Below are 21,126 nucleotides of genomic sequence, written 5' to 3'. Positions count from 1 at the left end.
TGATCACTGGGAATTTTGGCATGTTTTGTCTATAGCACGTTCTTTATTTGTCTTGCGCCAATTTGTATGCAGACTTTTGCATTTTGGGATTGTAGCTCCCACAGATGTCAAAAGCATTTTCTTGGGTCCCTAAGGTGATTGTGATGGCCACCCCAGATTTTACTGTGTCACCCCCTTGCCTTGCGCAGGCTTCAGGCAGTTTCTCATCACATGGGTGTGGATTACAAACAGATGATAACTGTGCTTCTCTGCCCACATTTCAAGGTTGTGCTTTTCATAAATCTTGGGCTCCCCCTCAGAAGTCTGGGAAACTGAGGCTCTTCGTTCAAGAGATCAGGTGGTGTGAGGAGGGACCCTGCCAGAACTGTGGGTGGGGTGAGGGGGCCCTATGATCCAGGAAGCCAGAGGGGAGTGATGAGGTCAAATGCCAGGAGCCGGGATCCCTAGGTGGCGCAGCGGTTTAGCGCCTGCCTTTGGCCCAGGGCGCGATCCTGGAGTCCCAGGATCGAATCCCACGTCGGGCTCCCGGTGCATGGAGCCTGCTTCTCTCTCTGCCTGTGTCTCTGCCTCTCTCTCTCTCTCTGTGTGACTATCATAAATAAATAAAAATTAAAACAAAACAAATGCCAGGAGCCTGGGGCAGAGTGGCCTGTACGGCTGGGAAAGAGATCAGGGTCACACCGCAGCTTTAGCATCTCTGGCCTGGGGTGTGGCTGTGGGCTTCGATGGCAGAAGCAGGTGGGCCCCCAGATGGAGGTGTTTTTGAGAGGTTCCTCTTGGGGGAGTGCCTCTGGGTCAGGGCCCACAGCTGTGCTGTGGCAGACACAGTTGAACTCAGTCCTGCTCCTGGGGAGCCCGGGAGCTTGGAAGGGGAGCCGTGTCCGGGACGTCCCTCACTCTGGGTGAGAGCTTAGATGGTCACCTCCTTGATCCTACAGCACTCCATCAGTGCTCCAGAGAAAGAGCCAAGGGTCCTGGGTGGGAGTGGGCATGCTAGAGTGGAAGCCGGCCTGGGTCACGTGGGGAGATGTCCACTTTGCAGAAGGGGGAGGCCGGTAGCTGAGCTGCCTGGAGGGTGACTGGGGGCCCAGCAGAATGTGGCCGGGGTGGGGCCTTTCCCGGTGGTTCTCTGGGCCTTCAGCTTGACTTCTCACCCCTGCTCTCTGCAGACCCTGTCCTGCCTGGGTCTCTGGTGTGTCTTTGTGAGGTTTTGTGTGTTCTCTACACCGTTGACGTGTGTGTGAGGGGGCATGTGGGTCTTGGGTCAGGGGTTCTCTGTCTCCCCCTGGGCACTGGCTGTGTCACCCACCCCCAGGGCCCTTGGGGCCTGCTAATGGGGCCTCAGGTGCAGAGCAGGCCAGCCTGTGATTAGCGGGCTCAGCAGCTCTCTGGAGAGTGGGTTTCCCTAACAAGCATTTCCCCACTGGTGGCTGCCTTACAGTTTTTTTCTAACGGAGAACATTTGCTGGCCAGCGCAGCTGCTTACTGTCACCAGCTCAGCTGCAGGAGTGGCAAGCTGCCGACAGCCTGGGCCTGGGGTCCGGCCCCAGAGGCCTTCTGCCTCTGCTCCCTACTCTCTCTGTCTTTGGGAGGCACTGTGGGGGCTCTGAGGGAGCAGGTCCATACCCCTCTTCATGGGGCTGGGTCTCCACCTGCCCTTTGGAGTCCACAGGGCCCGGAGACGCCTTGGGTCTCGCCTCAAAGCCCTGCCGACCTGCCACGTCCCGCCGGCCCCCGCCTGCCCCGCCTGTCGTGTTGTTGGCAGGTTCTAGCGTCTAAAAATAACTCTGGAGGAGACTCAAGTCTGGGGCTCAAGGAGGGAGATGAGTCTGAGGAGGGCCGCCAACTCCACTTGCAGACACTCTGGGGGTGGGGGACGGGGAGTACCCCATGGAGGCGCTCGCCCCGGCAGCTAGCAGAGAGGCCAGGTCTGCTGTGCTGCCTGGGAGGTGGGCAGAGGATGTGTCGGCAGAGCCGTGCCAGGCCTGGGGCTGGGCAGGAAAGTGCGGGTGCCTCCAGGGGCTGGGGTACTCTGCTGCTCCTAGTGCTTGCAGACACGCAGGACACACAGGCGTGCAGAGCTGGCTGGCAGTGCCTAGGGGACTAGGTACAGGCACGAGATGCCAGGTTCTGGGGGCATCGAGCCCTGTTGCCCCCAGAGATGTGTGTGGGGAGGGCCTGAGTCAACTCTGTTCCAGACGTCCCTTTTGACTAGAGAACAAAAAAGCCTTTCTGTCCCGGAGTGCTGAGCCGGGAGCCTTGTGGGGGAGGCGTGCCTTGAGCTGGGTTAGACCCTGCCAGCCCCTCCCACTGGGCTGCAGGCTCCTGCAGGGCCGGGGTGCTTGCCGGGAAAGGAGAGGCCAGGCCGGTGAGAAGGGCTTTCAGCAGCTTGCTGTCCTGGACGCCAGGCCTGGGAAGCCTACGAGAGAGGGGAATGTGCTGAGCCCTTCTTTGGGCCAGCGTCCCCTAACTAAGGCCTTATCCTTTTCGGGTTAGTGGTGGTCTTGGCTGCCATGTGCGTGTGGTGTTCTGGGGAGCGTGGGGGTCTTGGTTCTAGTCTTGGCCACTCCCTCACACCCACACTCAACTTTCCAGAATAGCCTAGGATCTGGCCCTGAGGTCTGGGAGAGTCTTTGGTGGCCCTGCCTTCAGGAGTGTCCCCAGGATATGCTTGGTTGATGAGGAGGGTAGGGTACCACCTTCTGGAAGCCCCAGGCCCCAACTGTTGGGACCTTCTGCAGGCCATGTCTAGGTCCAGCCTAAGGAGGGCACAACCTAGCACTGTCATCTCTGTCCTAAAGCCAGGAGGTGGCTGCTGGGTCCTGCAGTTGGGGAGGCCCCTTGCTGGGCAGCCTTTCTGAGGAGGGTGCAGTGTGGAGGTGTTGTCAGGCAGGGCCATCCCAGTCAGGGATGACCCTCTTTGTCAGTCCCCATGGACCCTCCTCTGCGACTCTCCAGCTCATCCAGGTATAGACTACTGCCATTTCCTGGCCAGAACCAGATGCCTGTAAGCAAACCCTGGGGGTTCTAGTGCACCCCAGACACTGTATCACATCGAAGAAAGGGCAAGAATACAAAGGGATGAGAATACCCTTGCCTCTCCGTGGACTCTATGCCCACTCTTGGAAACAGCCCCCCTTGTGTGCCTCGCCTACCTCCTGCGGGTATAGCCTCTCCCCTGGGGATCTGAGGGTGGGTCCTGGAAGTTGGTGTCCAGGCTGGTGGTGACAGGTTGGTGACAGTTGGCTGTCTGCCCCCAGGTAGTGGTACCCACCCGTGTGGGGCAGGGATATGTGTTTGAGGCCTCCCAGCCAGAGCAGGACGAGTACGACATCCCACGCCACCTGCTAGCCCCAGGGCCACAGGACATCTACGACGTGCCCCCTGTTCGGGGGCTGCTTCCCAGCCAGTATGGCCAAGAGGTAGGTATTGGATCTAAGAGCTGGGGGTTTTTGGCCTGGCCCTGCTCAGGGAGCCGGGCTTTCTCTGCCCTGGGCAGGGTGGTCCTCGGGTTGGTACTGTGGGGTTCTGCTCTTCCTGTCCCCTCAGGTGGCCCTGGCACCTGTATCACTGCACCTTTTCTGCCTCAGGTATATGACACGCCCCCCATGGCCGTCAAGGGTCCTAATGGCCGGGATCCATCACTGGACGTGTATGACGTGCCCCCCAGTGTGGAGAAAGGCCTGCCGTTGACTAACCACCACGCGGTGAGCATTTGGGATGCTGGGGCCTGATGTCTACACAGGCTTCAGGTTTGACTGAATGTGTGCTGTGGGGCGGGGACCCACGTCTCCAGGCCTGGTGGCAGCAAGAGACTGGACTGCAGGCACCAGCTGTGCCCCTTACTCTCTGTGACAGAAGTGGAAACCGAGTGGTCCTCTGAGCCTCAGCCTGTGGACCTTCTGTAGCAAGCTCTTGAGAGGATCACACAGGGTATTAGCCAGGAGGCCACCACAGAATTGATCATTCAAAGCAGGACACTTCTAAGAGTGAAAGGGGACCAGTCATTATGAGGGGGCACCAGGCTCAAACCAGGACTGTCCCGGGTGAACCAGGGTGTTGTCACCCTGAATAGAATACACAGATCAGCCAGGTTCCTGCCACAGAGTAGAGAATACGCAAGGGGTGATGACGGTGGCGGCGGCATGACAGCTGTCCTCTCACCAAGCGTTTGTAGTTGCACAGTGAATGAACTCGTGTCATCCTCACAACCAACCTGTGAGAGAGTTCTCCTGTCTTACAGCCGAGCAGATAGGCACAGAGAGGTCAAGTCACCTGCCTTAAGTCACACAGCTAGCAAGCAGTGGAGCCAGGATCTTGAACTCTGATCTAGCTCCAGAGTTGGGCTCTTTGCAGTAACCTGTGTGGATAAGAACTGTTGACGGATGCTGCACCTGCGCCATGCCTGTATGTGTGCCTGGGTCCTACCCCAAAGCCCTGGGTGAGCGGGTGGACAGGCAGCCTTAACCATTCCTCTGCCCCCCAGGTGTATGATGTCCCTCCATCAGTGAGCAAGGACGTGCCTGATGGCCCACTGTTGCGTGAAGAGACCTATGACGTACCCCCTGCCTTTGCCAAGGCCAAGCCCTTTGACCCGACCCGCCACCCGCTGGTCCTTGCTGCACCCCCTCCGGACTCCCTGCCGGCTGAGGATGTGTATGACGTGCCTCCCCCTGCTCCTGACCTCTATGATGTGCCCCCTGGCTTGCGACGGCCTGGTCCCGGCACCCTCTATGATGTGCCCCGTGAGCGTCTTCTTCCTCCTGAGGCGGCTGATGGTGGCGTGGCTGACGACAATGTGTACGCAGTGCCACCGCCAGCAGAACGAGAGGCCCCGACGGATGCTAAGCGCCTGTCAGCCTCCAGTACAGGGAGCACACGCAGCAGCCAGTCGGCCTCCTCCCTGGAGGCTGCGGTGCCGGGCCGTGAGCCCTTGGAGCTGGAGGTGGCAGTGGAGGCCCTGGCACGGCTGCAGCAGGGCGTGAGTGCCACCGTAGCCCACCTCCTGGACCTGGCAGGCAGCGTCAGCGGGTGCGGGAGCTGGCGTAGCACCTCTGAGCCTCCGGAGCCACTGCTGCAGGACCTGCGGGCTGCTGTGGCTGCTGTCCAGGGGGCTGTCCACGAGCTGCTGGAGTTTGCCCGCAGCGCCATAGGCAATGCTGCCCACACTTCTGACCGCACGCTGCATGCGAAGCTTAGCCGGCAACTGCAGAAGATGGAGGATGTGTACCAGACACTGGTGGCCCATGGTCAGGCCCTCGACAGTGGCCGGGGAGCCCCAGGGGCCACTCCCGAAGACCTGGACCGCCTGGTAGCCTGCTCACGGGCTGTGCCCGAGGATGCCAAGCAGCTGGCCTCCTTCTTGCATGGCAATGCCTCGCTGCTCTTCAGACGGACCAAGGCCCCTGGGCCAGGGCCTGAGGGAGGTGGTCCCCTGCACCCCAATCCCATTGACAAGGCCAGCAGCATCCAGTCCCGGCCTCTGCCCTCACCCCCTAAGTTCACCTCCCAGGACTCCCCGGACGGGCAGTATGAGAACAGTGAGGGGGGCTGGATGGAGGATTACGACTATGTCCACCTGCAGGTAAGTGACTACCTTGCCCTGTCTCCCCCAGGGAATACTCTAGGGCAGCCTTCTGGCCTTCTCAGCTCTCTAATTCTGCTATCCCTGTCATAGGAACCTTGATCCCCTCCACACTGAGGGTTCTTGTGGCCAAAAGAGAATTTGGGCCCCAGTAGGCCTCAGTGAGTCCCCGTGCCACTCTCTGACCTTCCAGTCCAGATGCACCCCCCCCCACCCGCTCAAACCCGTTCCTCGATCGACCTCAGGCCTTTGGACCAACATGGCCATGTTATCAGGGCCCTGCAGTGCCAGCCAAGGATGGCTCCTGAGCACCTGCAGGGGCTGCGCTTCTCCAGGGCAAAAGTGGCTGTGTTCTGTTTGGGGAGATAGATTTTTAAGTATAAGCAAAGACAAAGATAGTTCCAGGTGAGGGGAAATAAATAAAGCAAGGAGATGGAAAGGTGAGAGTAGAGATGAGACCTGGGTGCCAACTCAGTGCCCCAAGAAGAACCATTCCAGGTTGAGGATCAGCAGGTGCCGAGGATTAGCAGGTGCCAAGTGGTCAGAAATGGGTGAACAGGCCCTGTAATGCCAAGGGGAGGGGTTGGAATGTGATTTCTGGTGTAGGAGCTGGGGCAGGGAGAATGGTCTGGCTACATGGAGTATGCCCAGCCCCTTCCTGGGCTGTCCTTTGGTGAAATGGGCCCAGAGAAGAGCTGGAGAGGAGCTGCAGCCACCACTGCCTCCTCCCCCTCCCCCTCCCCCTCCCAAGCCGTCCCTACTGTGGGCCTGGTGCCCGCCAGCCAGAGCCTGGGCGTGGCCTGCAGTGCCGCCTGGTGGCCACCTCTGAGGCCCCAAGCTCCACCAGGCCTAGGGGGCTTCTAGCTCAGCAGGGTCCTTGTGCCTTGCCTCCAGGGGAAGGAAGAGTTTGAGAAGACCCAGAAGGAGCTGCTGGAGAAAGGCAACATCATGCGGCAGGGGAAGGGCCAGCTGGAGCTCCAGCAGGTAAGGGTGCCTGGTTCACCGGCGTGGCGTCCCTGGGCTCGGGCGGCTTGTCTGCAGGGGCCCTGCCACCCCTCCCTGCTCAGCCGCACGGCAATCTATGTGTTGGGTGGATTTATACGTGAGTTTTGGGGGAACACATACAGAAAGGCATGAAAAGACCCGGCGCAGTACGCAGGGGCTGGTTTGTAGCTCTGCTCAGGCCTCCAGGGCGGCCTCTCTCCTGTGTTTGAGATGATACTTTGTGAATATTTACGTCTGCTTTCATCTCAAGGTTTTTCCATAGCATTAATCATTCCTCATAAGCTGTTGTTAAAGGCCACATAACATCTCTTACTGTTGAATGTTCACATTGAACCCAGTTTCCCTTCTTATAATGGTACTGCTGTGTTTATCTGCAGATGTAGAATTTTCTTTATACTTTAGATCATTTGAGAATGAGAAAGGGATTTTTTTTTTCCTTTTAAGAAATAAGGTAGTTTTAGGGGCACCTGGGTGGCTCAGTTAAGCATCTGCCTTTGGTTCAGATCATGATCCCAGGTCCTGTGGTCAAGCCCCATGGCAGGTTCCCTGCTCACAGAAGACTCAGCTTCTCCCTCTACCACTTCCCACTGCTTGTGCTCTCTCTCTCTCTCTCTCTTTCTTGCTCAAGTAAATACATATATTTTTTTAAAAAAGATAGTTTTATTCTGATTATGAAGATGATAAAAAGTTAAATTACAGACTAGCACAAAATAAGCACAGAAATATGACCCATCACGTTTTCCTGCACCCCACCCTCCCCCTGGGCGTGGGGAAGGATGGCATAAGTGAGAACCCGTGGCTCACACCTGAACCCACAAAGCCACAGCTTGTCCAGCTGTGTAAGGTAAGAGTCATAGTTGTGTTCATCCCAGGGTCAGTGTGAGAATTGAGTGAGTATCTGTCCCGGAGCCTGTGCACAGCTGGTCACAGCCACTCAGTCGCCTGGTCAGAACCAGCTCTGGGGAAGAGAACATGAGATCAGAGGGATGACTCCTGAGGCAGGGGCTGCCAGGAGTGGAAATTCTCCCCACCCCCTGCATTTATATCTACTGGCTGACAGTATGACCTGTTGGTAAGGGCTAGAAGTTGGTTATAAAATACTGAACATTCAGTTGACTGTAGAACAACGTGGATTTCAACTGCATGGATCTACTTATATCTGGATTTTTTTCAATAAATGTATTGGAGATGAGGGCAGTTTGAAAAAACAGGGAGATGAACCACGTAGTGTGGAAATACTGAAGCAATTCCGTGTTGTAAGGAAACAGTATATGATACTTGTAAAGTACAAAATAGGTGTTAATCAACTATTTGTGTTATTGATAAGGCTTCCAGGGAACAGGCTATTGATTAGTAGTTGGCCTTTTCAGAAGTTACACACAGGTTTTTGACTGCGAGGTGGGTGGGTCCCGTAACTCCCATGTTCTGGGGGCACATGTGCTATGTGTCTAGTCTAATTAAAAAGGAGATAGGAATATTCATGTTTAAAGGAAAGCATCTTGAAGAATAGTCACCATTTGTTTATGTGAATTTTGTTTTCTGAAGTTTTACAAATACTGTGACCTTTCTTCATTTTTTTTAAAGATTTTTAAGTCTTTTTTAAGATTTTAAGTTTTTTTTTAAAGATTTTAAGTCTGCACCCAGTATGGGGCTGAGACTCATAACCCTTAGATCAAGACACATGCTCTACCAACTAAGCTATATTTCTATAGCTCCTCCTATATTTCTTCTTCTGTTTAAGGTTTTTATTATGGGAAATTGAATACCTTTATAAAATTAAAGAAGGCAGTCCCCTGGGTACCACTCACCCACCCCCAACCCCTCTCAGCACAACTGCTAACCTGGTTATCTGGCACCCTTGCCCCACAAACCATTTTGGAGACATTACATCATTTCATCTGCAAATACTTTAGTGTTTCGTTCTAAAAGATAATTTACCAGGATTATATTTCATCAGATTATATTTCATGCAACGTCTGAGTGCATGGGATTCCAGGTGACAGCTATCCTTTTTTCTGCTTGGTGTATTTGATTTTTTTTTTTTTTTTTTTTAATTTAGAGAGCGTGCGCACAAGCACGGGTGGGGGAAGGAGCAGAGCGAGGAGAGAATCCTGGCAGACTCCCACTGAGCACAGAGCTAGACACAGGGCTGGATCCCACAAGATCATGACCTGGGGAACGCTTCACCAGCTGAGCCACTCAGGCGCCCCTGTTTATTTATAACATCTACGTTAAAAACAAAATGTGGTTTTCTTTTTGATTTGTTTTAAAGTATATATAGATTCATAGGGAGTTGCTGAGAGAGTACGAAACTGTCCCAGGTACCCTTCACCCCGTTTCCCACAGTGATAGCATCCTAAGTAAATAGACAGCAACACCCAGACCAAGAGACCAATGTCCCTAACCACTGCGACTGCTCATTTGGTCTCCATTTCCATCATTTTGTTATTTCAAAAGTCTTACATAGATGGAATCATATCTTTTGGGATCAGCAGAAGCTACAGGGAGACTCAGGGAGGCTGGTGCTCTGCCTGTAGCATGGAGGTGGCTTGTGTCACACACTCCTGCCGGGAGCCAGCCCTTTATTTCCTTTGGGCTGTGTGGCTGCGGTTTTCACTCTGCTTTCCTTCCGCCCCAGCTGAAGCAGTTTGAGCGACTGGAGCAGGAAGTGTCACGGCCCATAGACCATGACCTGGCCAACTGGACCCCGGCCCAGCCCCTGGCCCCAGGGCGGACAGGCAGCCTGGGGCCCTCGGACCGGCAGCTGTTGCTCTTCTACCTGGAGCAGTGCGAGGCGAACCTGACCACCCTGACCAACGCGGTGGATGCCTTCTTTACTGCCGTGGCCACCAACCAGCCCCCCAAGATTTTCGTGGCACACAGCAAGTTCGTCATCCTCAGTGCCCACAAGCTGGTGTTCATTGGGGACACACTGTCACGGCAGGCCAAGGCGGCCGACGTGCGCAGCCAGGTGACCCACTACAGCAACCTGCTGTGTGACCTCCTGCGTGGCATTGTTGCCACCACCAAGGCCGCTGCCTTGCAGTACCCTTCGCCTGCCGCTGCTCAGGACATGGTGGACAGGGTCAAGGAGCTAGGGCACAGCACTCAGCAGTTCCGCCGGGTCCTGGGCCAGCTGGCTGCTGCCTGAGGGCAGATGACCAGAGGGATGGGGGTCAGGGGAGTAGGGCAGCGAGGGTCCCAGCTGCCCAGGGCACCTGCCCTGAGAGGGTTGCCGTGCTGCAGGCATGGGGACAGGCACCCCAGCTCTGCCTGGGCCTGGTGCCCCAGACTGTGCAGGGATTTGTACATATTTATGATGGGGCAGGATATGGGACGGTGTCTCCTCAGAGGAGCTCAAGCAGAGCTGGGCCCGCAGGAACCGAGGCTGAGGAGTGGGCTGGTGGTCTTCCCTGAGTACGCTGGGGGCTAGGCCTGGGCACAGAGGCCCCTTGACCCACATGGCCTCAGATGACCCCTTGAGCTGAGTCTGGCGCCACAGGAGTGCCATGTCCCCAGCCCCCTGCAGCGCAAGCGCCACTATACCAGGAGAAAAACTCTAAAACACTATTTTTCATTATTGATTTTCCAATCATTTGACTAATAGTCTACATTTAAATAAAAATTTAAAAATGAAAAGCCTCCGGTGTAAGAAGTGTGAGAGCCAGGAGGGTTCGTGGATGTGGGCAGGTGTGTCCTTGCTCTGGGAACCACAGGGTAGGAGCAGCAGATTGAGGGGGTGTGTGGTGAAGCTGTGGGTGGCTTCTCAGGACGCTGAAGAAAGATTGGGTCCCTTCAGGAGAAAACTAAAGCCTGAGAAACAGGGCCTGGCCAGGCATCTTCTGCAAGGTGGGGGCAGGTCTGCCAGTGGCCCCAAGACCTTGGGAGCCAAGGCTGCTGGAGAGAAGTTGAGCCAACATCAAACAGCAGGACCTGAGCGCAGCGGCCGAGGAGGGTGGCGAGGCCTGAGGGAAGCCAGTGCGGACCGCAGGGCCTCCGGGAGCCTGCTGGGCTCTGCGGCCGCGCCTTCCAAGGCCGACTGAAGGCACCACTGGGGACGCTCGTTCCTCCTAAACTCGCTTTCACCGGCTTCACTCGGAACTTTGCTCTTAGAAGCTCATTGTTTCAGCTTGTGAGACTTCTTCCAAAGTGTCTTATTTGAACTACATGTAGACTTGGCCTCCAGGTTGGGGTGTGGGGGCACAGAGGGCCCCTGCCCTGGATCAGTGAGTGTGTCCTCCCCAGACTCTCGGGGTATGTCTGGCACCCAGGTGCTGCTCCTGGCTCTGACTGTCCTGCATGGGACCTTGGCCTCACTCTCCCTACCTCTATGCAGAAAGGGTAGGATCTGTCAGCCCTCGGCTCCGAACTCCACAGAGGAGACCCCGGTGAAGGCAGCCATCCTCCCACCCCCCGCACCCCAGTGAAGACACAAAGAAGAGGCATGTGGTTGCTCTTGGGGGTTTTATTTGCGTTTTTCAGAAGTGGATGGGACAGGGTTCAGTTGGCCTCCAGAATTTCAAGAACCCAAGGAATAAACTTGGTGACAAGGGTGTACACCCCTGGTGAGGAGGGGTTGCACCAGCCACTGCCCCAGGACACGATGCCCACCAGGGTCCAGGCTCCATCCTTCTGGCAGACCAGAGGGCCACCAGAGTCACCCTGCAGGAAGAGAAGGGACTCGTTTCCAAGGCCGAAGCGGGGTGCCAGGACCCTGGTGTGCCCCGACCTGCCCCAGCCCAGGTTCTGTGCAGGGAAATGACCAGCGTAGTGTGGGCACGGGGAGCGGGCAGGAGCCCCCAGCTGTGGCCCCATGGCAGCCCCAGCTATCACCTGCTCCCGGAGAGCCTGGGGCAGCGGGCTAACCCTGACCGGGCCGGCGTCTGCACATCGGGCTGGACACATTGAGCTCAGGGGGACTGGCGGGAGGACGCCATCGCCCCCGGGAGCCCCGCACCAGCCGGGCCAGGGCAGCTGGCCTGGGCCAGGGGGAGCAGGTGCCGCAGAGAGGAGCCGCCCTCCCGACCCGAGCAGGGCCTGGGCAGGGCAGGGCAGGGCAGGGCGACGGCGGGGAGGGCAGAGCCGGGCCTACCATGCAGGAGGAGACGCCGCTGGCACCGGCGCAAATCATCACGTCGGTGATCTTGCTGCCCCAGAACTTCTTGCACTCGGCGTTGGACAGGAGGGGCAGGGCCGCCTGCTGCAGCTTGTCGGGCGTCTTGTTGGCTGCGGGGACACAGCCGGCCGGGGGGATCAGGACCCCCCGCCCCGGGGTGGCAGGGACCAGCGGCCGCCTGGAGACCCCGCCTCCCCTGCCTGGTCCTAGTCCTTGGCCATTGCCGCGGCCCCGGGACCGGGACCGGAGCTGCCGACCTCCCCTGAGACGAACAGCGCCTGCGGCCCCGGTGCTCGGTGCTCGGATGGCGCCCCGGACTCTGGGCGCCCGGCTCCCGCGGGGTAGCTGAGACCACCCCCCCTCCCCCCGGCCCTGGGAGACGCTGGGGGGCGCTGTCTCCCAGGGAAGGGGGCTGACACCCTCGGCCTGGGGACACCGCGGGGGCCCGCCGCTCTGGGGGGGCACAGGAGGGAGCCCCCTCCCCTGGCCGCTCCTGTCCTGTTAAAGGGCCAGCAGGGGAGCTGGGGCCTGGGCAGGAGCAGCGAGGACCACGTTGCAGGGGGAGTGCGGGCGGGGAGCAGCCGGGGACCGAGGGGGGCCCCCACCCCCTGCACCCGGACGCCTGAGCGGCTCAACACGGCCACTGTCCTCGGGTGTGGGGAGCAGTCGGGCCGGGGATGGGGCGACGGGCCCCGGTGCAAGGCGGCGGGGGCGAGGCTTGCTGGTCCTTGGCTGTTTCTCGGCCAGTTCGTCTTCCAGCAGAGTATTTACGCTCATCTCTACTCTAGTTCGGTAGCTTTTTCATTAAGAGGGTTTTAAAGAAATAGATTTATGACTCGCAGTGGACGTGCTTGGGCTTCAGCACTTGGAGCCGAAGGAGCCTGCCTGCGGAAGCCCCCGGGACACTCACAGTTGTACCGGGTCCTGCCCCAGCCCGTGGTGGCGCAGAGGGAGCCCGCGGGGAAGCTGGCGTTGGCGCCGGGCAGGCACACGGGGGACGCGGTGGCCGAGAGCAGGGCGGGCGCGGCCAGCTTCAGCAGCGCGATGTCGTAGGGGCCCAGATCCTGGCCCCACAGGGGGTGCTCGAAAACCTGGGGACACGGGGCGGGGGCTCTTCATCTTCCAGGGGAGATGGAAGGGGGGCGGGTGCCCAGAAAGGAACGCAGATGGAGCTGCAGACAGAGCCCCTGGAAGCTGGCGTTTGGCACGGTGGTGGTATGTAGTTTTTACATTTTTGTGCTTTTCCTCAGTGAGCAAAACTTAACTTTATAATCGGAAACGACCTCCTTCAGTATTTGTAAAGGAGCTTTAGGACTCGGGAAAGAAGGTTCTGGACTGAGAAATCTGAGGGGGTGAGGCCTGAGCAGAGGGGCCCCCCACTACCCCCCACCCCCCCACCCCCGGGCAGCGCTGCCGTGAGCCTCAGTACCTCAGCGATGGGCAACACCTGCACGGCCTCCTCCGTAGAGCTGTGGTCGGACACCCCAGCCACCACCAGGTGGCTCTTCCTGGAGAGACAGGGTGCTCAGGCACTGGCCACCTCGGAGGGTGCCCGGGAAGAGTGCCTGCTGAGGTGACAGCCACTCGCCCCCACGGGGCCGGGGACAGACCAGGCTGGGGTCTGGGGGGGCGGGGGGCACAGGCCGGGGATTGCCTCCCAGGGCCGCGGCTCTGCCTGTAGCGGGACACAGGAGCTCCTTCCCCAGCTGCCACCTGCCTAGACCCTCCTGCCAGCTCGCAGTGCCTGGAGGGGCTGTTGGGGAAGGAGTGAGGTTGCTCCCGCCCCCGGGGGCGCCTACCCCCGGTGCTGCCTCACCTGACCCCACAGTGGGCGGCCGTGACCACCCAGTGCTGGCTGATGAGGGAGCCCCCGCAGAAGTGGAAGCCGGAGCTAGTCTGGGAGAGAGGAGGCGCAGTCAGCCCTGCCTCCTGCCACACGCCTCCCACTCGAAGCCCCCCACGCCCGGCTTCCCCCTCACCTGCAGGGACACCTGCCAGGGCCAGGAGTTGGGGACAGCATCCTCTCCATTGATGATCCGGGACAAGCCACTCAGCTGGGGGTGGATGGCAGGGACCCCACAGCCTGGGGACCAGGGACAGAGCAGCTGGTCAGTGGATGATGCCGCAAGGGGGCCGGGGGGGAAAGCCCGGCACTTCAGGCTTCTGTGGCCACCTACCCCCAGAGCTTTGGCCGCTGCAGGGCCCTCAGCCCCTCCCCACCCAGCCGGCCGCTGCCTTTGGTGCTCTTGTGGAGGAGGGTCCTTGAGGCCGGGGGCATCTGGAGTTGGGGCCTAGAGCCAGACAGCTGGGTCCGGAGACCCAGGTAGCCAGCTCCCCGCCCCACCATGAGCCCCGAGAGGAGCATCCCTCCAGCTCCAAACCCAAGGGTCTGGGGCCTGGGGTTGGGATGTCCTGCTTGAGTCCCCAGGGCTGTCCCTGCAGCAGGAGCAGGTCTGTGGGGCCAGAGTGCTACTCCACCCAGAGGACAGAAGGGCAGGGACACATTCCCCAGGCAGGATTCCTACGGCTCAGGGACAGATGCAGATGATGGAGGAACCTGGACGACCCCCGGCTTCTAGGTGGATGGAGGAGGCCAGGATGAGGCAGGTCCAGCAGGTCCAGTTGAGTTTGAGGGGCCCGAGGGACCTCTAGGCAGAGGAGGAGCAGGGAGCGGAGGAGAGGCCCCAAGGGGGCCTGAGAAGGGACGCTGTGGGGCCAGCCGGGGTGGGTGATTGGGAGTGTGAGGACTTGGCCCTTCTGGGCTGTGGGGGCCAGGGGTGGGAGAGGCTTGATCTGGGTCCGCCAGGCCTGCCTGAACCTTGCGCTTACCTGAGCTGCTGCCAAAGAGAAGAAAGCCAAGGACAACCCAGAGAAAGGCCATGGTGTGTGGCTTGGGAGATGCGATAGGGTCTGCCCAAAGGACCCCCGTTATATCCCCCAGCCCACCAATTACGGCCTGCCCCGCCATCCTGTCCTTATCATGTGGCCTTGGGCTGAGAAGCACCTGGCACCTGTGCAGGCCTGGGAAAGAGGCAGCCCAGGGGCTGCTCCTGGGAAGGTTCTTTAGAACCACAGGTGCGTGCAGCCAGCAGCTGGCTCGTGCCCCAGATGCCCGCTCCCTGCCCACTCCCTGGGGCACGGATGGGTGGGGGGGACCAAGGTCCCACTTCATCTCTTAGGAGCAAGACTACAGAGGGCCCCCCGCCAAGGACCCCCTGCCATTTGTCCCAGTGAAGACGCAAGTTCAAGAGCAGAATGCGGTCTCAGCGGCCCCAACACAGGAGACATCATCAATGTGTCTTTTATTGCTTTATGGAGACTTTGTGGAAGCAGGGTCTGCAGAGAGGTCAGGGTGGGGGTGGGGGACTCAGTTGGCTTGTAGGATCTGCTGTACCCAGGGTATGAGCTTGGTGACACGGGCGTACACGCCAGGAGTGGAGGTGGAGCAGGTACCGCTGCCCCAGGACACGATGCCCACCAGAGTCCAGGCTCCATCCTTCTGGCAGACCAGGGGGCCACCAGAGTCACCCTGCAGGGAGAGGGGAGGAGGCTTAGATCCAGCAGCCCAGGTGGCCTGGCCCTAGGGGCCCCTGGACCTTATTCCAGAGCCCAGTCCAGAGCCTGACAGCCAGTAGACACCCAGCACACCAGTATTGGAGGGGGATGAAAGAATGACCGAGCAGCAACTTCTGTGGTTTATGCCCTTGCGCGTCTGGGCCATCGCCTGGGCCCTATAATAGAGGCCTGATAAAGCTGGTTTGATTGACAGGAAGGAAGCCTGGCTGGTGCCAGCCTGGCCGTGGAGCCGTGGTGAGGGAGAAGGGCTGTCTGACCCCATCTGCGGACACCTGGGCACCACACTCCACTACCCAGGCTGCGTACTGCTCTGCTCCAGGGGTGCCATTTGCTCAGTCCCTGATTTCAATGGAATTTTGCAGTGTGGTGGGTTTCAAGACCAGAGCCCCCTGCTCGGGCACCCGTCCGTTGAGGTCGTTGGTGATCGGCCGGGAGAGCTAACCGTGTTTGCAACTGGTCAAGCATGAATTCCAAGGAGAGAGTGTCCGGCCCTCCAAAGAGGCCTGTGTGTTACTCCATCTCCTCTCTCCAGCCAAGACCCCTGGCCTGGGCTTTCGCTTGAACCCACCCCAGGCTGGGAGGGAAGAGGGAAGGGGGTGCCAGGTGAGTCTGGGAGGCCATACCATGCAGGAGGAGACGCCACTGGCACCCGCACAGACCATAAGATCGGTGATCTTGCTGCCCCAGAACTTCTTGCACTCGGCGTTGGACAGGAGGGGCAGGGCCGCCTGCTGTAGCTTGTCGGGGGTGTTGGCATCTGGAAGGGCAGGGTGGGTGGTCAGCAGGCAGAGCCCCGCTCTCCATCCCCCCACCCCCAGCTGGAGGTCACTCACTGGTGTGTTTGGTCAGGCCCCAGCCCGTGGTGACACACAGGGTCCCAGCAGGGAAGTCATCGGTCGCCTGGGGCAGGCACACGGCGGACACGGTCTTGGAGAAGCGGGCGGGTGTGGCCAGCTTCAGCAGGGTGATGTCGTTGTTGATGGTGAACATGTTGAACTTGGGGTTCTTGAAAACCTGTGGGGAAAAAAAAAAAAAAAAAAAGAAAACCTGTGGGGTGGGGTGGACAGCTGCGGCGATGGGGGGCTGGGAGGAGGCGGGGGGGGGCGTGGACCAGGCGCCAGGCTACCCCAGATCACCTCCTGCGGCCCCAAGAGCCAGAGGTCAGGGCTGGGACCAAGATGTGGACTTTGGACACGCTGCCTTCTGCTCCGCCCCGTCCCAATGGGGTGCCGGGGCAGTCGGGAGCAGCTGGGGGTGTTCAGGCCTCAGCCCGGGCTGTGCACTCCCGAGGGCCTGCTGTGCTGGGGTCACCCCAGGGCCACCATACCTTGGCAATCTTCAGCACCTGGATGCTCTCAGCATCTGAGCCCTGGTCGAACTCCCCGGCTACAACCTGGTGGGTGGTTCTGGAGAGGGCCAGAGAAGGGAGGGGGTTCCTGCTGTGAGGCGGTGGGGCCTGCTGGGGTGCAGGGTATATGTCTGTCCCTTTGTGCACGTGCTCAGAGATGGGAGCTCAAAATATCAATCATCGCCCCCGAAACAACTGCACCTACAGCCCACCAGGTGTTTCCCTCCTGGTGACTTTGGGAGACCAGCAGGGTTTTCTACACATTCCGAAAGAAGGAAAGTGAGGAACAAGGATGTCCTAGGTCCAGCCCTCAGTTCTGAGTCTCCCCGCTACCAAGGGATTTCCTGGGGACCCTGGGCCTCACCTGACCCCGCAGTGGGCAGCAGTGACCACCCAGTCCTCGCTGATGAGGGACCCCCCGCAGAAGTGGAAGCCGGTGCTGTCCTGGAGGAAGATGGGGAGGGTCAGGCCTACCTGGACACCAGCAGCCCCCAGCCTTACTTGTACCCCACTGTGTCCCCCACTCACATACAGAAAACCCCCTCACCTGCAGGGACACCTGCCAGGGCCAGGAGCCCGGGACAGCGTCTTCCCCATTGACGATCCTGGACAGGCCACTTAACACCGGCTGGATGGCGGGGACCCCGCAGCCTGGAGGGGGTGTGAGGTAAGGGGTGGAGGGTGGGGGCCGCGGGCTCCCTGCCCAGGTCCTACTCTCCCAGGAACCCCAGGGAAATTCAGTCTGACTTGTGCTTCAGCCCAGACAAGCCCAACAGGTGGGCTGAGAGGTGGTGGCAGGGCCCCAGCATGGGCTGGAGGCAGGGCTCTGGGGGTCTGAAACCCAGCCCCGTGCCGCCTGGCTGAGCATTCTCATCATTCCCCCCTCTGCGCAGAGGGGATCATACAGCTGCTGCCTAACCTCCCAAAGTTGGGATAAGGATGCGAGAAGACGGGGCGTCTGGGTGGCTCAGTCTGTTGAGCATCCGACTCTTGATTTCAGGCTCAGGTCATGATCTCAGGGTTGTGAGATCGGCACTCCACCCCTGCACTGAGCTCTGGGCTCAACAGGTAGTCTGCTTCTCTCCTCTCCTCCTGCCCCTCTCCTACTCATTTTTTTTTCTCTCTCTCTCAAATAAATAAATCCTTTTTTTTTTTTCAAATAAATAAATCCTTAAAAAAAAAAAAGATGCAAGAAGACTAAGCAGGAAAAGCAGGAACTTGCTCTGTCCCTGGCACATAGTAAGTGCTCAGTGAACACAAGTTTAAAAGTGCCAGGTTCAAGGGCTCCAAAGCGCTGGTGGTGGCCAAGCTACACCTGCCCACCTGCTTACCCTCTGCACCCATTTGGGAGCCCCTAGCTGTTCTGAGACTCTTCGCCCCCACTGGATTTGTCTTCCCTGTCCCTTGCACAGGGTATGAGGCCTCTTGGGTCAGTCGCAGGAAGGCCCACCTCCTCCTGGGTGCTTCCTGCTGGCTAGTCCAGTCCAATCCTCCCAGCTGTTGAGGCTCAGGTGGAGAGAGAGACCCACTCAGGCTCACACCACGGTGTGCAGCTGCACGGGGAGCAGGGACCCTGTTGCCTTTCTGGCCTCAGGGGCTGACGGGGAGCAGAGACATCCTTCCTGGCCTCTGCTTGCCCCAAACTCACCGAAGGCTGTGCCCAGGAGGGCGAAGCAGGAGAGGAGCCAGAGGAAAGCCATGGTACGTGGTCAGGGAGGTGTGGGGCGCCTGCCTGGGGAGCTCCCCATTATATCCAACAAGCTGTTATCAGCAAACCTTGAGGTGACAATCCCTTTCCTGGGCATGTGCCCGAGTAGGTAGGATGTGCCAGAGCAGGGCTGGCATCAGGCCTGGGACAGCAACAGCTGTGGCCCATGGTTGAGCTTAGGTCTGGGTCAAGGGCAAAGGCAGGGCCAAACAAAGTGGCCCTTGACCCACAGCCACAGGGAAGGGCTCAGAAAACTTGGGCTTCGTCTTCCAGGAAGGAACTCTCGACGGCAGCCAGGCCTGGGCAGGGTTTGAGGCCCAGCCGATTCTCCCATGGGCTGGAGGACCTTGGGCAGGAAGTTTAGTTGGCCTGTTAGTTATTCAAAACCCCTGGGCAGTGGGGTCAAGGAGGCAGGAGGTGTGAAGACCCAGGTGCGGGTGGCCAGGGGGCTGAGGATGCCCCTCCTGGTCCTGGGGATGGCCAAGAAGCTTCCATGAAGGTTCCCTGAAATATCTGGGGCCATCACCTGGGCTAATGTGCAGCATGGCTCATAGGGGCAAGCTTCCTGCTGCCTGTTCACAGGAGGCTGGGTTTCACGGGTGCCATGGACCCCTGGAATCGAGCATGTGGCAACCTGGAGCCATGGCCCCACTGAGAGCCCAGGGGAGGCTGGATCAGACAGGAAATGGGGAGTAGGGGGTGGGGGTGGGCAGGGAGCCTGCTTCTGGCTTGGGCGACAGGGCAAGCAGTGGGGCCCTTTCTCAACACTTGGGAAACTGGGGAAGGAGAAATTTGAGGGTGAGCCTGCCAGGTACAGTGTGAGCCCCACAAAACACACAAGGAAAATGATTATCTCACAGCTGCTTTTAGTTTCCATCGCACTGATGACAGTGGCATGCTCTGCGGTACAGGTCTCAGCACAAAACGGCTGTGTGGACTTGGGCAGGTTACGGGGCCTCTTTGGTTTTGTTTCTAAGTATGTGAAATGAGGATGCTTGTGGTATGGATCCCACATTACGCGGCGCATGACCCATCTGAGCTAGGACCAGGCCTCACACGATCCATGCTGGTTGATCCTCTGTACTCCTTCCTGAATTTCCTACTGATGCCTTTCTCACATTCTAGAAGACAGTCTGATGACGGTGAGGGATGGCCACACTCTCAGATAGAAAAGCGGGGCACAGAACAGGGGGCAGAGGCGGCCCTCAGCGAGACCAGGCTACCTATGCAAGCCCCTTTATCCTTTTGAGCCCAGCTTACTAGGCCCATAGTGCAGTGGAGCAAAGGAAAAGCAACCCAAATTTCTCCTTCTTTTAGGAAGCTTACACGGGGAAAGGAGAGGGAGTAAATTAAGAAAAAAAAAAAAAAAAGTAAAAGTAAATTAAAAAAAAGAATTTTTTTTTTAAAAGAGCAAATAAAAAAAAAAAAAAGTAAAATGTCCATTCCTACCAGCTAAGGAGTTATCCTCAGCGTTGCTAAGTCAGGGGGGCCGGCGGGGTGCGCCAAGCGCAGCTCGGAGGCCGTCGAGGCGCAGGCACGAGCCCGAGCAGGGCGGGCCCGGGCCTGGGGGCGCCCGCCGGGTCGGCACCGACGAGCCTCCAGGGCCCCGGGACACGCGGCGGGGCGGCCTGACGCGGTCCTCCCACCCGTGCGGCCGCGGAGGGAACCCGGCGGTCAGGGGCCCGGGCCGCACGGCACGCGGGGCCCACGGGGCGGGGGCGGGGCCGGCGGCGGACGTCGCGCGGGGGACCCGCCCGCACCCCCCGTCCCGTCCCCCCCCGCGCCCCCGCGCCCCCCGCGCCCCCCGCGCCCCGGCCGCGGTCTGGGAGGTCTGGAGACGCGCGCAGCTGAGGTGGGGGCGGGGAGGGCCGCTCGTGCACCCACTGCGGTTAGGATGAGCGCGCACCTCCGGACCCCGTGGTTCCTCCAGCCAAGCCGACGGCCGCGGGTATGTCCCGGCTTCCGCTTCTCGCTGGCGTTTCCGACGCGCCCTGGCCGGGGCCCCGCCGGGCTCCCCAGCGCCCCAGCCCCGGGCTCCCCAGCGCGCCCCAGCCCCGGGCTCCCCAGCGCGCCCCAGCCCCGGGCTCCCCGAGCGCCCCAGCCCCGGGCTCCCCGAGCGCCCCAGCCCCGGGCTCCCCAGCGCGCCCCAGCCCCGGGCTCCCCGAGCGCCCCAGCCCCGGGCTCCCCGAGCGCCCCAGCCCCGGGCTCCCCAGCGCGCCCCAGCCCCGGGCTCCCCAGCGCCCCAGCCCCGGGCTCCCCAGCGCGCCCCAGCCCCGGGCTCCCCAGCGCCCCAGCCCCGGGCTCCCCAGCGCGCCCCAGCCCCGGGCTCCCCAGCGCGCCCCAGCCCCGGGCTCCCCGAGCGCCCCAGCCCCGGGCTCCCCAGCGCCCCAGCCCCGGGCTCCCCAGCGCGCCCCAGCCCCGGGCTCCCCGAGCGCCCCAGCCCCGGGCTCCCCAGCGCCCCAGCCCCGGGCTCCCCAGCGCGCCCCAGCCCCGGGCTCCCCGAGCGCCCCAGCCCCGGGCTCCCCGAGCGCCCCAGCCCCGGGCTCCCCAGCGCGCCCCAGCCCCGGGCTCCCCAGCGCCCCAGCCCCGGGCTCCCCAGCGCGCCCCAGCCCCAGGCTCCCCGAGCGCCCCAGCCCCGGGCTCCCGAGCGCCCCAGCCCCGGGCTCCCCAGCGCGCCCCAGCCCCGGGCTCCCCGAGCGCCCCAGCCCCGGGCTCCCCGAGCGCCCCAGCCCCGGGCTCCCCGAGCGCCCCAGCCCCGGGCTCCCCAGCGCCCCAGCCCCGGGCGCCTG

General features: G+C 60.3%; 3 protein-coding genes across 8 annotated transcripts in view; 1 reads left to right on the top strand and 2 right to left on the bottom strand.

Moving 5' to 3' along the window:
• BCAR1 (BCAR1 scaffold protein, Cas family member) overlaps nucleotides 1-10,228 on the top strand; it is a 36,432-nt gene extending 26,204 nt beyond the window's left edge. For all 6 annotated transcript variants that reach the window (XM_072818480.1, XM_072818472.1, XM_072818498.1 and 3 more), the window contains exons 3-7: nucleotides 3,261-3,422; nucleotides 3,591-3,707; nucleotides 4,487-5,584; nucleotides 6,479-6,568; nucleotides 9,228-10,228. In XM_072818480.1, the coding sequence (XP_072674581.1) occupies nucleotides 3,261-3,422; nucleotides 3,591-3,707; nucleotides 4,487-5,584; nucleotides 6,479-6,568; nucleotides 9,228-9,740 (1,980 nt within the window). In that variant the 3' untranslated portion in view covers nucleotides 9,741-10,228. The remainder of the gene's footprint in view (nucleotides 1-3,260; nucleotides 3,423-3,590; nucleotides 3,708-4,486; nucleotides 5,585-6,478; nucleotides 6,569-9,227) is intronic.
• An 811-nt stretch (nucleotides 10,229-11,039) lies between these two features.
• On the bottom strand, nucleotides 11,040-14,978 carry LOC140629085 (chymotrypsinogen B-like). Its single transcript, XM_072818508.1, has 7 exons — nucleotides 14,535-14,978; nucleotides 13,685-13,788; nucleotides 13,522-13,601; nucleotides 13,135-13,213; nucleotides 12,616-12,796; nucleotides 11,682-11,815; nucleotides 11,040-11,251 (listed from the first exon to the last, which is right to left on the bottom strand). Exons 1-7 carry the CDS (start codon nucleotides 14,875-14,877, stop codon nucleotides 11,090-11,092), a joined length of 1,083 nt encoding a protein of 360 aa, XP_072674609.1. The 5' UTR covers nucleotides 14,878-14,978; the 3' UTR covers nucleotides 11,040-11,089.
• A 12-nt stretch (nucleotides 14,979-14,990) lies between these two features.
• LOC140629091 (chymotrypsinogen 2) lies at nucleotides 14,991-18,436 on the bottom strand. Its single transcript, XM_072818514.1, has 7 exons — nucleotides 18,278-18,436; nucleotides 17,177-17,280; nucleotides 16,994-17,073; nucleotides 16,609-16,687; nucleotides 16,115-16,295; nucleotides 15,905-16,038; nucleotides 14,991-15,234 (listed from the first exon to the last, which is right to left on the bottom strand). The coding sequence occupies exons 1-7, from the start codon at nucleotides 18,327-18,329 to the stop codon at nucleotides 15,073-15,075; spliced, it is 792 nt and encodes a 263-aa protein (XP_072674615.1). The 5' UTR covers nucleotides 18,330-18,436; the 3' UTR covers nucleotides 14,991-15,072.
• Between the last annotated feature and the right edge of the window lie 2,690 nt (nucleotides 18,437-21,126).

The sequence above is a fragment of the Canis lupus genome, chromosome 3 (assembly GCF_048164855.1).
Source record: "Canis lupus baileyi chromosome 3, mCanLup2.hap1, whole genome shotgun sequence".
Lineage (NCBI taxonomy): Eukaryota > Metazoa > Chordata > Mammalia > Carnivora > Canidae > Canis > Canis lupus.
Note: the sequence above shows the minus strand (reverse complement) of the source record. Positions and strands in the feature narration are given on the sequence as shown.